Genomic DNA, 16,208 nt, shown 5'->3' with positions numbered 1-16,208 from the left:
TTTCTCTTTCAGGTAATCTGGTCTAGGAGTTACTGGTTACAGCAAAATCCCACCATGCGCAAGGGGCAGCATTTAGGAAAATAGTCAGTGTCTTGTATAAACACAGATGTTTTCCAAACAGATTAGTGATGTAAAATAAATTCTACAATTGCATTTGTTTTTCTTTAAAACCAGGAATTCTGATTTTTCCAGAATAACTGCAAATGCAAATCAAAATTTAATCTCCCTCATATTTAATGTAATCTGCCTTATACTCACTTCTAACTACTTTCCTCATCATTGTTCTATGAGCAATGGTCCCAATAACTCTCACAATTAAGTTCGCAAACTTTCTTTATATTAAAAAAAGCCTTCAGGAGAAACTCCTAATAACAAAATTGCTCCAAGCAGTCTTACCCTAGTAAATGAGCTCATATTGTTGGTGATGGAGAAATATCATGATATCTAATTATGTGTGTACACTTGCTGTGGTGTTTTCAGATTTCTTTGGTTAAACACTGACTCTTTATGATACTTTGGAACTCTTACTTCTGGACCAAACTGAGATAAAGAAATAATAAATAAGAATATTGCATCATCAAACTACAAGCTGCATTTTTGGACAGTTTAATTGAGGCCTTCATCAAAGATCACCCAGAACACTCAAGTAATGAGAAATATAGCTCTTGTCCAAAAAATATCGATAGTAAGTTTCACCCCAATTCTGTAATAGTTTACTATCCATTGGCAGTTGTTGTCCAGGCTTTTGATGATTATGTATAAAGACAGAAATTGCCAGGAGCCCAGCTGTATCCAGTCTTTCTCCCAAGATGGGAACTACAGCCAGTCTAATACTGTCTTTCACATTTGAACACCACAGAGTGGGAAAAAGGCTCTTCTTGTTTAAGAGCCCCAATCCCACCTTTTATTAGCCTCTACAGCTTGCTGTGTCCCAAGGTTAGCCACTACACTGCAGATATGCAAGGTATTAAAATAGGCATTTTAACTTTAACTGGTGATTGGCAGGGAACCGTCTAGTTTCTGGTTATCTCTGTTGAACTTTTGAATGTGCGTATGCACACTTAGTAGCCAGAACTGGTCACAGAAGCTTGTGGGTTTTTTCTTTCAGTTATTGCAAACTGAAATGCCTCAGCAATATGAAAAATATACACACAAACTTTACAGATGCTATGGTCATTCACTTCTCTTCTGGACTGAAGGACAGCTGTACTTTAAAGAGGGCAAATAACGCTAAATAGACATCTAAGACAGGAAGCAGAAACAGTGAACTTTAGCTGCTGCCACTAATCACCTCAGAATCACTATTGCGACATCTAATAGAAACTATAGCTTACCCTTGGACAGACTGCTGCTACCCAAAATGAAATCTGGCCAGTAAGTAAACTCTCTACTCTATGAAGAATATTATAGATGTTTTAATAGTGTCAAGTGAAGAGGATACCAGTATTTCATCTCGTAAAACAGAAGTACAAAAAGCACCTTAAATTATTTATTTGGAAAATGCCGACCAAATTTTATTCAGCCTCACAAAGAATCTAAAATGCATGGTATCAACTTACATCAGAAAGGATGCAATTATCCAAGTGAAATGAAGTTTTTAAATGCAATTCCATGGCTCAGGCTACTCATTTATTATTGTCTGAAAACACCTTTTACAGACAGATGTTTTATGAAAATGGTCAAGTTCCTTCTTATTCTTATACAGGACATAGTCTATACCCTTGAGCTAAACATAAGACTCAGTTATAACAGAGACTAGATAGTTGGTCCCCTTCCCAGATTATGCCCCTCTGTTTTCACACTTCTGGACCCCAGTGTTTTCACACAAGTTAATCACAAACACAGCCTTCACTGTCAGCAACAGTACTAACCTCAATACGATTCAGCCATCAGTAGAGGCATTCTCTAAACTCTTACTGCTTCATACTGTGGGCATTTCCTATGAAGGCAGGACTGTGGAACACTAGCATATATGGCTAGTGGCTAGAGGCATACTCCTCTGTGATGCACAACTCTTTTTTGCATATTCACAGCAGACCACACAAAGCATCATATTAGGTCACCAAAAGCTGAGGAATACTACTGATAAACTGACTGCCTGTTCTGACTAAACTTTACCCACTGAAATAACCAGGGTAGCAGGGGAGTGTCTACCTTAGAGGTAATAGGGCAAATGTACTAGAGCAGATTCACATGCCAGTCTGAAAGCCTTCAAGTGGATGGTTTAAAAGCCCAGGTAGCAGTGTGCTCATGATTCAGATTTTGTTTAACTACTTCAGTACAAGAAAAGTTAGCAGAATACAAAAAAAAATTTTGATGAAGTTCTGCACAAGCTTTCTGCAATTACCAAATAAAGTGCCTCTACAGCTTCTGCCTTACAACTGAACCAAGGTTATTATCAATTTGCTCTTGATATAAGAAAGCAATTTTCATGTACTTACATCCGCTCTCAGAAGGAAGAGAAAATGGTTTGTGAAGTTGCCATTAGCATACGAAAGCAGCAACATCTGCTGGGAGTTTTAAGAGGCTTATTGCTGTCACTTAATCAGCACCACAGGCTACAGTTGGCCACTTCTGCCCTTGTCAGCACTCAAGGTATGGTTTCAAGAGATGAGCGGATAATTTGACCACACAACAGTTCCTGCAAGATTTCTGTATCTACAAAAAAAAGTTCTACTCTTACTTAGCTCAGGATAGGTAATCCACCTATGCTGACTCCTCCTTGCAAAAAACCTGTAAATAGCATCATAGCTGAAGTCATTAATCCTTTCCTATGATACCTGACTTAAGTGAAGTGGCATTTCAACAAGCAAGACACAAAACCTAACAGCAAGTTCGCTTCCATGTGCTGTAGCTGTAGCACCATCTAGAGGATTTGAGCTAGAAATGCCTCACACAATGGGCAAAAAACCTGGGAAACTGCTCTCAAAAGTTCTGGGGAAAAGAAAATAACCTTCACACAACAAAATATTTTGAGCAAATTTTCATTCTAACATTTAGCTACAGAGTAACTTTAAAATTGTTTCATACATGCCTACATGACATACAGTTTTTCTTAAATACTTTCTCGGTTTATATTTGGATTCATAGAGGTAACAGAAGATAAGAACCAAAAAAACTTTATCAACAGTCAGATTGGGAAATATCTTGATCTCATCCACTCTGGGTCACATGCTTGCTATAAGACCTTTTTCAGGTGGAAAAAGGCAGGGCCTTTACTCTGTTTTCCTTAGTTTTCACCTTTTTAAAGGAGGTCTCTTAATAAAACCAAAGCCAAATTTCAATCAGGGAAAGGGAAGAGGTTTTTAATTGAATAATAGAGATCACAGTTTATTATATTTCACACATAGGAGGTGCTGACAACAACTCATTGCTCAGTGCAGAACTGTTAAAACAGGAGGAGATGGACAGGTACAGCCCTGGAGCCCTACTGATTATTTTTTCCATCCACAGACACCCCAAACCTCGCTTTGACTACTTTCAGCTTGGCACACTCTCCCCCATAACTTAACTCTGCTACTGCCATAAAATAACATTTTTGCTCCTGAAGCCTTCTGAGGATAGCAAAGTTCAATCCTTTTGTTACTTCTATGAAGCTCTGAGCCAGCTCCTTAGAGACTGAAAGACCAAGAATTAATTGAGAATATTCAGAATGCGATTGCTCCACAGACTTTGTGGGCAATAAATCCAAACCATAGCTCCCGTTCATTGGTTGATATGTGACTGACCAGCAGCATGACTTATAGTGACACATCTGCATTAAAAATTCAAACTTTTGTACACCTGAACACAATTTGTATTTCTCTTTTTCTCAGTATTGTGTCAAAATAATCATGTAATACCAAATAATCAGCCATTTATTTTAGACATGTGTAAGGGCTGTGTGCCTGTGAATGGACTCTAAGCTTTCAGCTACTATGCCACATTTCCTTGGAGACTATTTGGCTAGAAATAACAGCATAGAGGAAAAAACTGAAAGAACCAACTCTATGGTCATCAACAGCATCACTGTTGGTCATGCATGAGTTCACTCCACTTTATAGGCCAACAAAACTGAAACCTTCTGGAGATATTCTACAACATGGGCGAGGGAGCTATCGTAATAGCTGGCAGACCTTTACAGTTACTTGTAATCAAGATTACTGGTTATAAAAAGCAAAGTTCTTCCTGAATTGATTTACGTTATTTCATAATGGCTGGCAGCAAATCAAGATTGTTTACAGCACTTCAGTGTAGCTCAAGTCCCTCAATGTACTTCACTCCCTCCCTACCTCTTCCTGGGTCTCCAGGTTCAAGCAGCTAGGAAGGAATGAAATTCTCATGTACTGACCAGCAAAATCCTCCTCCTGGTTTCAACATAGAGAATTACATCTTCTGTCACAGCTTGGGGAAAAAAAAAAAAAAAAAAAAAAGAGAGAGACAGAATAGTTATAAGTATTTTCCATCTTTCCGTTGATTTTTTTTCTTCAGTGTTAACTATAAATGCAGAAACACCAGACCTCAAGTGCAAGCACCTGAAGTTTAAGCTTCTCACTTGCTACATTTACCAGCAAATACTTAAACTTATTCACACAGATAAGCATTTGCAAGACTCCAGTCCTAGATGATGAGGAGTTTCCAGTTCTCAAGAAGTATCACTCTGTTCCTAATACTGCACTCACTACTGTATATCAAAAGAATAATTATGTTGCTTGGAATCTGAATTAATCAGTTAAATTTCAAGTAACTAAGAAAATATTTTCATTTGTAGTTATGAGTCTAAGTCTGAGACAAAGCCTATCTGAGTGTCTGTAAAAGTCTGCGTGTTTCAGTCTTTCATGCTGAGCATAAATAATGCTTCCAAGAATAATCCTGCATCATGCTAGCTGTCATTTTGGCTCCAGTTCAGTATTTTTTGCAAAGCTGAGCTGGTATTTTTATTGGTTTTTAAAAGACACGTAGGCATCTTGCATCCATGAAGGAAAACAGTGGTCTTGAAAGAAGCCTTAGAAAATTAAAAAATAGCAACAGGGCTACAGAGTAAGTGGAAAAACTCCTCCTCTTTTTTTTTTTTTTCTAAATCCCTGGAATTGCCAGTCCAGTAACTGGGAGTAGGATCACCACCATCCCATATATTATGTTATCCTACAATGTGCTGACTTTATATGGACTATAATAGCAAGGATCACTACTGTGACCACCACCAACAGTAGGACCAGGTTTATATTGTATAACCTATAAGTTTTCATTTAAGAGCATCTACTGATTGTATTAAAACAAAATTGCCCAGCAGATGCTCCGGTCAGATTCAATAATCATGCACGAGTGCTTCCAATTGTTAAAAAAAAAAAAAAAAAGAAAAAATATATGTAAAGATACCTCATTTCCAAAAATTCAGAACACCATACTTCTTACTGTAACAAAACTGCACAGATGTATCAATGTAAATTTCACTGCTGGCTAAACTGTTCACAGGTGAAAACAATTCACACAGCTGATGCAGTAATTCATATGGACCAGTATCAGCTGTAGGCATAGTGCTCTTGATTACCTTCCATAGCATGTCATAGGATGTTGGGTTAGCTTCTAATATAGCAGCTTTTGAAATAAATATACTGGAATTTCTGATAATTTCTCCCTTCCCTCATAAGCCAGATTTTCCATTCAGTTATACTTATCTGAATACACAGCAACTTCAACACTTCTGATTTATGCTGGCCCCTGCCAGTCTGAAACTTAATAAATGCCTAGAATAATATTGTTGCAATAGATAGGGCAATCCCACACACTGAAGTTATTTTCTCTCCAACATAGGGCCGTAAACTGCATTAAATTATGTGCTGATATACTGTTGCAAGTTTCAAATACAACTGGGTCCTGAAAGAGTTGCAGATTAATAACTAGCTTGTCTTAAGACCTCTCTGTTTAAAAAAAAAAAGGGGGGGGGGGGCTGCTGGCTTCCCAAAACACCAAACTTTGTAAACTTGCCAACTCTTCAGAGCAGAGCAGCTAAAAGTCACTCCAATGACAAGAACACAAGAAGCTTCACATACAACACAGAAGACTTGGTAAGACCAGCCCCCTTCTCTTAAAAAGACATGTAAGAGTCTTTTGAACATATCAGTACTATTTACTGTGTGCATGGAGAAAAATGGCTCTTCAACTATCTTGCATGTAAAGTTTGTTCCCCTACTATTTTGGTAAAGAATAGAAACACTCAGGAAACTTATTTATACCACAGCATTGTAAAAGTGGCTTACACCCATTTGAAAAGTCTAGTAAGCTACGGCCACTCATGACACTTCTTATGAAGATGATTTATCTATCTATACACAGTAATCACAGTACAGCTAAACTGGAAAGGTTCTACTGGTGAAAAACAAGCTCTGCACACCCACACAATATTTTTTTTCCACACTTGTGGAAAAAAGAGAGCAGACAAGGCAATGCTTGTACACAGGCAGAAGCAAAATGCTTTTTTCTGACAGCAGCAGCTAAACTAGTTATCCTTGGGATTTGGTCAGCATCATCCTCAGCTTTAAAATTAAAAAAAAAAGTAAAATAAAATAAACACTCTACTACAACAACGAAGGCCGCTTGGGTTCATTTTACCTCACCTACCAGCCAGAGTCCATCAACAGAGCTGAGCCACAAGACTGTCCAAAGCAGAAATGACACTAATAGCCGTAGGCCCCTTGAAAGCGCTAATAAGCCCTCACTGCCCTGACGAGCCCCACCTGGGGCCTCCCCTCACGCCCTCCGCGCTCCACTTAAGCGCGGGCCTGGGCGGCTGCTGCCCCCCCAGGCCGTGCTGCAGGTGCCCTTGTCCTCGGCCCTTTGAGGGGCTTCTCTCCTGCCCGCCCCTCGGGCGTGAGCTGTGGGGTCCCAGCACAGACCTCGGACCCCCACTGCGCCCGCCGGCCCCGGGTGGGTGGTCGCAGCCCGCCGTGAGGCGGCACCGTCCCCTCGGGGGCCGCGCTCGGCCCGCGCTGCCGCTCCCCGCCGTCACTTCCGCCGCTCCATAGCAACGGCGGCGGCGGCGAGGCCATGGTAATGGCGCCGCTCCCGCCCGCCGCCCCCGGCGATGAGAGGGGGAACGGGGCGGCCGGCGGCGCTGGGGAGCGGGCGGCGGCGGGGGGGGGAGCAGAGGGCAGAGGCTCCGGGGCTGCTGTCGGGCACGGCGACCCCGCGGCGTCCTCACGGGGGCCCGCGGTCGCCGTGGGGCGGAGCTGTGGGGGTTGCGCGGGTGCTGTGGTGTCCTCTCTCCTCACAGGCTGAGGTGGAGGAAACCCTCAAGAGGATTCAAGCCCACAGAGGGGTTGTCGCGACTATGGTTGTGAACGCCGAAGGTAAAAAAACCTCCTCTGCGTCCTCCAAGTAACGAGCTTGGTAGTGGCAACGGGCGTACTAACTCCTAAGCGCAAAATTGCAAGCTATGAGGTGTTAACGCAATCCGCTTGCGATGTTTTATGGAAGGTGGCGTGATTTTCAGGAATGGGTGTTTCATCTTAAGACATGAACGTTTGGGTTGTGGCCATTTCTTGAAGCTCCCCATATGATGTAGTTTTTCATTCAAGTTAATGGAAAGCAGAAAAGTTGAGAGCGTTGACATAAGTCTTCTCTGAAGAGATAACGAGAAGCATCACAATCTTCATTTAAGTTAAGGAGTTCCACGTTGTTACTTCACCCCCTTGTTCAACCAAACTATGCTTTATTTTTCAGAACAAGATCTTGAACATCTCCGGGTAGGTTACAGAAAGGGAGAATGAGTGGCACTAAGGTGTTGCTTCTGCAGGCATTTTTAGTCCAAAATTCTTTGTGTATGCAAGAAAATTCAATAGTATTTCACTCCCCCCGCCTCTTTCTTGCAAAAGTTACAACAGAACAAAAACATAAGGAGAAAAATATCTAATAAACAAAGTTGGTCTTCTGCTGTGGGAGCCATTCCTTGGTCCTGCTAAATATTCACAAGTTCATTAAACTGTGTTATGGTGTGTTGTCATAGGAGGAAGAACAAGTTTCCCATCAGTCCAGCTTTGTCTGTGATCCTGAAGATTGGTCACAGAAATCAGTTTTCAGAAGCTAGGCTTCTCAGGTTAATCCATTTTAATCATTCCTTTAGAAAAAAGACAACTTGCTCAGTTTACCTTGCCCATAATTTAGTTGACCTCCTTCACTTATACACCACCCCACCACCCCCCGCCAAATCTCTTGTACTAGCAGCAGTTTAGCAACAGGAGGAAAGAACACTGAGAAGGAAGCCCAAATGTTAGTCTTTAGAAAATGTGGACAATTAAATTTGTGTGCCTGGACATGTTAAGCAAAATACGTCTTTGTTCACAGAATAGATGATGCAGGTCAAGAGGGAAGTGCGTAGCCTGGCAAATAGAAACTGAAAAGCTGCTTTGTGCCGACGCATGCTCATGTCTAGATATGGCTGTTCACCAAGCTGAAATGCAGTCAGGTTTCAGAACAAGTACCATTTTGGCCATTTCTGTATTCTGTTTCAGTAAGTAGAATGTGACTTGATCCAATGAGCACTTGGACTAAGCTGCAAATGAGAAGTGAATAAAATCAAGCACTTAGGTAACACAAATGATCCTTTTTGAGCTTGTGGATGGATACATTTCTCAAGGCAAAACCAGCAATGTAATCTAACAGAAAAATAACCCAATTTTCTTATGTTCTGTTACTTGGAAAACTTGACTTTTTGGCACAATGTTGGTCAAGTATGCTTCCTAATCAGGTGTACTACTGCAGTCCATCTTTACCTGTGGTCATTCTATGGTATTGAGAGAAAGCTCAGATATAGCTGTGCAGAGTTAGGACAACAGCATGATTTTTAAAAGGCTGTTTTGGATTTCTCTGTCTCAGTTTTGATTTGCAAAAGAGGAAGAACATTCCACTTCCCTCTTTTACACATGATTATTCATGGCAAGGTATGAAGTCCCTCCGTGTCCTGTCCAAACTTCTCATCCACACAAACCTGTAGAACATGTGGCCAGACTGTAGCAGATGGACAAGACTAGTGAAGGAATTTTCTGTTTAGTTTATCATTTAGAAATGTTTCAATGCCAGATGTGAACACAAGAGAGTCTGTACTCTGTGAGGATGCCTTCAAGGTACCAAGAAGTTAGATTCCAGAAACTAAACTTCAAAGTAGGTGTGTAGCTGCAAGTTTTGGTAACATCTCCAAATATCTGTAATTAGCACTGGTCAATCTAATTACTTCAAATCTTTCTGCAGAAAATTAATTTCTCTCTATCCTGAAATGTTTCAAACAAGTGTACAATTTGAATTAATCACCGTAAAAATACTCAATCCAGTGGTGCGGTAGTGAGGTTTCTTAGGCTGTTCAGGTTCCCTAAAAAGATTAAACACTCTGTTCTTCACTAGCATAAACAGTTGTCTTTTACTAAGATTTTTGTAATAGTGTAGGTACACTTAGGTGTAATAGTATGCAGGTGAAATAGCAAATTAAAGACTCCCGATACAAATATTAGCTGTCATTTATTTTAATGCTCAAAGTTGATTTGTTCATTGAAACACTGTGCTAAGTGTACCTTGTTTATTTGGAAAATCTCATAAACCGTTGCTAGCCTTCACAGTTGAGAAAGATCACACTGCAGCATTTCTAATGAAGGATTTATTTGCCTTTCTCTAATTTGGGTGGCAGAGGCAAAGAGAATTTGTCCTAAAGTAAGCATAGCTCAGCTTTAATCTAAGGATGTCACTAGTGTCAACTCATTTTCATGTTATTATTAGACCTTGGAGGATCATTTAACATTTACCATTTTCATCAAAAGTGCTGTATTTGTTGAAGCAATGTTTTAGATACAAGGTCATATAAACTTGACACTAATTCATTGCTGCTTTTAAGTGACTTACTATTTAATGCTGCGATTATATAGATATTATCATGCTAATGCAGTGCTTGGGAACACCTGTTTGTTTCCATTAAAACATCAGTTTCAATCTGTGTAATAAACATTAGACATGAAGGGTGTACTGGGTCATTCTGTACACTTCTGTCATGAAATAGAGTGTTTTGGACTGCTTAAAGAATCACCTCAGTGGTATTAGCAAAAATTATTTAATAGGAATTTATATAAAAGCACGACTTCACAGAATTCGATGGCAAGGTTCACTCTATTACTTAATAATGGATGAAATGCACAAAGGTAAACTAAGTTAGAATCAAATTAAAATTATGTATACTGAGACCGAAGACGCAATAGGGTAAAAGAGAAACATACAAAGAAAAATCGAGTTAGAACTGATTTCTTGTGAATTGTACAGAGATAGGGAATGTGAAAAGGTAGGGGAGACCCTCCCGTTGAGTCACGAGGTTCAGAGGAGACCCCCTTGCTTTCTAAACTCCTGGCGGAGTCTAGGTGCAACTGGATCAACTCCTAGTCTCAGACTTGGGCAATGGTTTATATCTAAAGAGATTGTGAGTATAATAGCAGCCTGAGATTCATTCACAGTCAAATAAAGTTCATGACAGTAATTTAAGTATAGATTTGAAAAGCAATATATGTAATATACTTGCTATAGAATATTCAGGTTAGTACATACACATGCATAAAGACACTAAGAGGTACACATAATGAGGTAAAAGAGGTATACCTGTTAAAAATTCCCCTCGAGTTCAGTGAAAATATTCACGTCAAATGCTTCGGCATCTTTCTCAAGGGGCGAAAGGTTGAGCCTCAAGGAGCAAAGAGTATCAGCCCAAGTCTCGTCAGCTTTTAGCAACAGACTTCCGATTTTTGCAAACTGAAGAGTTTGCGAGCTCTGAAAGGTGTCCCACTCAGAGGGAGATGCTGGTCGCAGCCCGCTGAGGTCCAGGAGAGCTCAAAGGGTCTCACTTAGTACCACTGTTTGTAGGTTTGGGAGATGACTGGCTTTAGTCATCAGCAAATTAATGAGATTCCAGTTGTGCTGGTACCATTAGGCATGAGTTACGATTCAGATAAGGAAGGCTCCAGGGCTTTCAGAGAATGACTTAAGATTCAGATACAGGGTGCTCCAAGGCTGTTAGGAGAGCACTGAGATATGTCCCAAGTTTGTCAGGAGTGAACTAATTATCTCTGCTCCCGCCCCCACCCTCCACCAAGCAGCAGGAGTCCTTGGTACGGTCAGTGCAGCTCTCTGTCTTAGCCATGCAAGAGTTCCTGGTACGGTCAAGGGATGCTTAACTGCCCAACTCATTACATTTATGCTAAGGCCTACCGAGACTTCCCAAGTTTGTAGATAAGCCCAGAGAGGGGGAACAAATGCACCACCACAACTTCCCTAAATGACACATCCTACCAATGCAGAATTATTTCTCAAGTGACAGCACAGATTTCAAGTGATTCAAATAACGCTTTCCTAGGAAAATTATGGACTAGTCTAGTGTCTGAGGTGGTTCTATTATTTCTTTTACTCCTTTGCCTCTAATTCTTTACCTGGCATTCACTATATTGTATGTTAATTCTTCTTTCATAATCAAACTCTTCAACTTAAGTCATATTATTCTATTTTTGTATTCCTGTCCTGCCCATCTGGAAGACACAGTACAAATGTATGCAAAGAGAAAATTGCCTTGTCAGCTTGTAATCTATTGTCTTTGTTAGTAGGTCAAATAAATTTTTTATTAGTGAAACAAGCTTATTAAAGCCAGTTTTATACTTGTAGGATTACTGTGAACCCTGTTTTTAGTTTCACCTGGTAGCCTATTAATATAAAAAGTATGATTTGACAAATCATTGATAAACAAAGATTCATTAAATCATCGAAAATTAATCTTGACCTATGTGGTCCTATTTTCAATAATTGGGATCAATACACTGTGTGCTACCATTTGTTAATATTTTGCCGCTGATTGGAAGGGATTGTTCCAAGGGTGGTTTTGCTTGCCAAATGCAAACGTGCCGCTTCTGCCCTTTGATTGCTCTTGGTGGTTCACTGGGAATGTGTAATTTCTATCACTGCATATGCCAAATGCTACAGGTAAAGTGTGGGTTAGATTCTTGCAGCCAAGATACAAACTCAAGGACAGTGTTTAAACTGATGAAGCACCATAACTGGTTAAGTACTGCAGAATGTAATTTGATAGGTATTTAAGAGCCTTGAACAGCAAGTAGCCTCTTACAAAAGTTTAATAAGGCAACTCAACGTTTAATTGCCATTGATTAATATAAATTATACTCTAAAAAGCATATGGATACCTGAAATCAAGGTAACTTCTTTCTGCTACAAAACAGAAAAAAAATCTATGAAATCCTTGTTTTTTCTCTTATGATCTGCTGTATATGGAGAATATGCAACTTAACTGAATGATTATTAGAAAATTATTTATTTGCAGGAATTCCAATAAGAACAACTCTCGATAACTCTACAACAGTCCAGTATGCAGGTCTTCTTCATCAGCTCACCATGAAAGCTAGGAGCACAGTGAGAGATATTGATCCTCAGAATGATCTAACCTTTCTTAGGATCAGATCAAAGAAACACGAAATTATGGTAGCTCCAGGTAATATTTCTATTAAAATAACAATAGAATTGTATGTCCTTTTAAGTTTCTTTTAATTCTTCACAAATAAGGCTACCATAGAAAATGCATTTTGAAAATAATTATATGAAAATATAACCATATGTTCATAATGTAACCAGATGTGTTAGGATTTTAATGTACAGAGTTTATAGTATTGAAGCTTGGAGACAACCAAAAAAGTCTAGATCTGATTAATGTTCTGGTTTCTGTGGGTTTTCACAAAGGAAAACCAGTCAAATATATATATCAAGTAGTAGTGTGTGTGTATATATAGTATTAAAGACAGCAAATCCATTTTAGCTCAAACAGATGCAAAAAAATCTTTTTTTTTCCCTAAAAATTATTTTTTTACTTGGTATGTTGTTACGACTTCCTAGCCATAGGTGGGATTTGTCACAGATATGCAGTATTATCACCAACATAGTAACTGTGGTATAATTTTTTTCCTTAAAACAACCAGGGGAATGTAGCAACCTGTTTCTCACTCATGTATTTATATTTAACATGCTAATCTGTTAGCTGTATCTCTAAAATGGATAACAAGGCCAGGTGAGCTGTAGTGAAGCTGTGGTCAATTACCAGTACAAGGTAAATCAGGCAAAGTGGCAGTGATTGGCTGGGGCCGAGATCCTAGTGTGTGCACTAGCTAATTGAGAGACTAACGGTATGCAGGATTTTGACAGAAACATCCAATGAAGGCATGCAGAACAAAAAGGAAGCTTCAGGGATCTCCTCAGCATAGCCACTGGGGAGGCCATTGGCTCTGAGCTTGTAGTGACAGACAGCCTTCACGGGGGTAGTCCCCCGATGCTGATTTCACAGCAAATGTAGAGCAGAGGTACTGCGCTAGGTATGCATTACCTCGCCTCCCTGGAATTATTTATAATGCTGCTATGAAACCAGTATGTGTGAAAGAAACCTGGCACTGTCATTAAGTGTTAACATTAGTCATCAGCTGATACTAAGATTAAAATTTTAGTTTCTATTTTGGAATGTAAACCTAATGCATTTTTTAAATCATGGTTTTTTGCTCATTGATTTAGACTGATGCACTTGATTCTTATTTTGCATTTGCCCTTCACTTATTTTTTAGAGGTGACTTTTTGAGTAGTTACTATTAAAGCATGTTGGCCTGAAAATAAGTGATATAAAATGTGAAGCTTTTTTGCTAACAGGTAGATTAGTTGTTCAAAGGCTTGATTGTATTTTACTGTAATAGAAGGTGGCAAATGAACCACCTGTGATTTATATTAAGTTGCTTTTGGATGAAAGTGACAATGCAGGACTGCAGCTTCTTAACTCTCCCAAGCAGATTCGGCCCTACTAAATTCACTGGATACTTTCAAGAAATGTTTCATTCAAAACAGATGATGTTAAATAGCTATCCAACTGAATTGTTTCCAAAACTTCACTGGGCTTTTAGAATTAGTAGGCAAAGTCTGGCATGCTTAGAATTTATCCATAGTAAAAGTCTATTCAAATCTTTTCTGTTTTTTTCATGTCTAAATGGGGTTCTCAATTTTGAATAAACTAGTTAGTGAACTGAAAAGAGTTCTCTGCACCTGCAGAAGAGGCTGCAGATGTCAAAAGTTTTTTATTATAACAAGTGCTAGCTTCCAGGTGCTTATCTTGTGACTTTTTTCATCTTGTTTAAATATCTTTACAGCTTCTTGAAAGCAAATCTACTGCTTACTAAAATAGTTTTAATATGCTATAGTTAAGCTTTATGACACAGATTTTTTTTAAACTGTAATCCCAGATTTTTGTACAAAGTGCTTACGTTTTCTAAATGTTTTTTTATATAAATGACATTGCTTTTGCTTATGTTTTATAAACAAATAAAAAGTTGGAGAGGAATAGATGAATAAAGAGTATTTATCAGGAGATAAGATAAAATATTTTAACTAAACATTTTTATATCTTTTTGCAGATAAGGAGTATCTCCTGATCGTTATTCAGAACCCATGCGAATAGTCCTACTATGGTAATATTTTTAGAGACAGTGATGTAGTTCTACTTGTTAAACTAATATTACTTGTTGATATTTAATATCAAACATAGCACTAAGTAATTTTACATAAAGTGTAACTGTCATTATTGAAATGTTGCCAATTTAAAGTTCTCAGTTGTAGCTGTATCAATTTGTGTTTGAGCAAATCATAACACATGTATCAAAATATTGTATGTTTATCTTGATACTCAGAAGAGCAATAATAAAGCAAAATGCTTAAAATTCTCTTTAATGGATGTTCAAGCTATTCTTGCAATTAAATCATTCTCTTTACACTTCTAATGTTATGTTGGAAGAGAAATCATACCTCATGGGAAGTTGTAGATCATGTGTATAGACACATCTATAAATGTGTCCCTATGAACTAGAGTCACCACAGTTAACACGAATCAAAGTATACAAGTGTAGTTCATGTCAGTAATGATGGACTGGATATTGGCCTGTCTTTTAACTCCTGGTTTTTAAGTTTTCTAAGGGAAGAAAAGTGAAAGAAAAGCTATCTTTTATTATTTTCCAATTTCTACGGATGGAAACAATAGCTTCATTTAATATTTTCACTACTGGGAATTGCAAGCAGACAAAGTTGAGCCTGCAGTCTAATGTAGAACTACTGCTAGTTTGTTGGTAGTGGTAAACGGTGCTTTTTGATAACTACACTACGGTGCTATCTGATAACTGCTTAAGCCTTTAGATCCAATACACAAGCCGTAAACCTTAGTGACATGGGACAACAGGTGGGTTAAAGCTCAGAATGTTTCCCAAATCAGATCCATGTTTATACAGTAGCACCAGAGATCCGATAGGTATTGATGAGTGCCTTTAAAACAGATGCACTGATAAAAGGCCGCTGTAGGGTTAAGCTACCTACAAATCCGTTCTGTTCAGAAGACATGCTTTGTCAGTGCCTTGGGATGATGTGGGCTGATGTGCCCTCCTGGCTGCGGGAGGGCAGTGCAGAACTGGGTGCAGCACCCCTGTTCTGCCCGCACTGTACACCTCGCGTGAGGGTAAGCACGGCTACAAGCTTTCCTCCCTCATGATCCTGAAGTCAGGCTAAGCTTTGCACTTGAGTATATGCGGAAACAGCATGAAAGCGCAGGGAGTTTGAGCTGACCCTGTGCTTGAAAAAATATCCAGTCATACTTGTACTACAAATCATCTCAGGTTCTGTAGATTATATATAAATTTTATCAATTAATTATTTAAACTTTAAAACTTCAGATTGTCTTCAGCTGGTCACAAGAAGGGGTGTTTTTCTAGGTATAGGAAGGAAGAACAACAAATGCGTGGGGTGGCTATGAGGATGAAAGGAAACGCTGAATACTGCTCAGGGATCTTTGTAGTACATCATATGAATTGTGGTTGAGGTTATGAAACTGATAAATCACTGAATGTCTCAGTGGATATGGAGTCAGCAATTTGCTGTTAGGACTATGTTATGTATCACTCAAAACTTATACAAAGAAGAGTATCAAAGCCCGGTGGTATTTTTTGCAAATCTGCTTGCTCTGACTTTGCTGGATAGCTTGGAAAGGCCAAGCTGAAAAATCACTGAAAAATCTGGGAGAGTTGGTCCTGCTCCTTGGAGCTGAAGGTATCTGAGCATTGAGATCGCAAAGGCTAGCAGCCAGATTCCACGCCCAAGCAGTGGGCAGTGGGAACCGCGGAAGATTCAGT

At 39.2% G+C, this 16,208-nt stretch overlaps 1 protein-coding gene and 1 long non-coding RNA gene across 3 annotated transcripts in view; one reads left to right on the top strand and one right to left on the bottom strand.

The window, feature by feature from the left end:
• Positions 1-6,972, bottom strand: part of LOC142036244 (uncharacterized) — an 83,041-nt gene extending 76,069 nt beyond the window's left edge. The window contains exons 1-2 of the long non-coding RNA XR_012652126.1: positions 6,601-6,972; positions 4,272-4,383 (exon numbers count right to left, since the gene is read on the bottom strand). This is a non-coding gene — a long non-coding RNA (uncharacterized LOC142036244). The remainder of the gene's footprint in view (positions 1-4,271; positions 4,384-6,600) is intronic.
• A 43-nt stretch (positions 6,973-7,015) lies between these two features.
• DYNLRB2 (dynein light chain roadblock-type 2) lies at positions 7,016-14,723 on the top strand. Of its 2 annotated transcripts, XM_075039369.1 has the most exons (4): positions 7,016-7,029; positions 7,253-7,328; positions 12,332-12,499; positions 14,451-14,723. In XM_075039369.1, the coding sequence occupies exons 1-4, from the start codon at positions 7,027-7,029 to the stop codon at positions 14,492-14,494; spliced, it is 291 nt and encodes a 96-aa protein (XP_074895470.1). In that variant the 5' UTR covers positions 7,016-7,026; the 3' UTR covers positions 14,495-14,723. The 2 variants fall into 2 exon arrangements, with proteins under 2 accessions (XP_074895470.1, XP_074895469.1); XM_075039368.1 differs by lacking the exon at positions 7,016-7,029 and having other exon boundaries at positions 7,064-7,328.
• Positions 14,724-16,208: the final 1,485 nt, after the last annotated feature.

Source organism: Buteo buteo, chromosome 11 (assembly GCF_964188355.1).
Source record: "Buteo buteo chromosome 11, bButBut1.hap1.1, whole genome shotgun sequence".
In the NCBI taxonomy this organism is placed as follows: Eukaryota; Metazoa; Chordata; class Aves; order Accipitriformes; family Accipitridae; genus Buteo; species Buteo buteo.
Note: the sequence above shows the minus strand (reverse complement) of the source record. Positions and strands in the feature narration are given on the sequence as shown.

Excerpts from the sequence above, each read along its gene's own strand:
- DYNLRB2 (XM_075039368.1), top strand. The coding sequence starts at position 7,064 with ATGAGAGGGGGAACGGGGCGGCCGGCGGCGCTGGGGAGCGGGCGGCGG. Across the intron at positions 7,329-12,331 it reads TATGGTTGTGAACGCCGAAG|GAATTCCAATAAGAACAACT; the intron begins GTAAAAAAACCT and ends ATTTATTTGCAG. Across the intron at positions 12,500-14,450 it reads CGAAATTATGGTAGCTCCAG|ATAAGGAGTATCTCCTGATC; the intron begins GTAATATTTCTA and ends ATCTTTTTGCAG.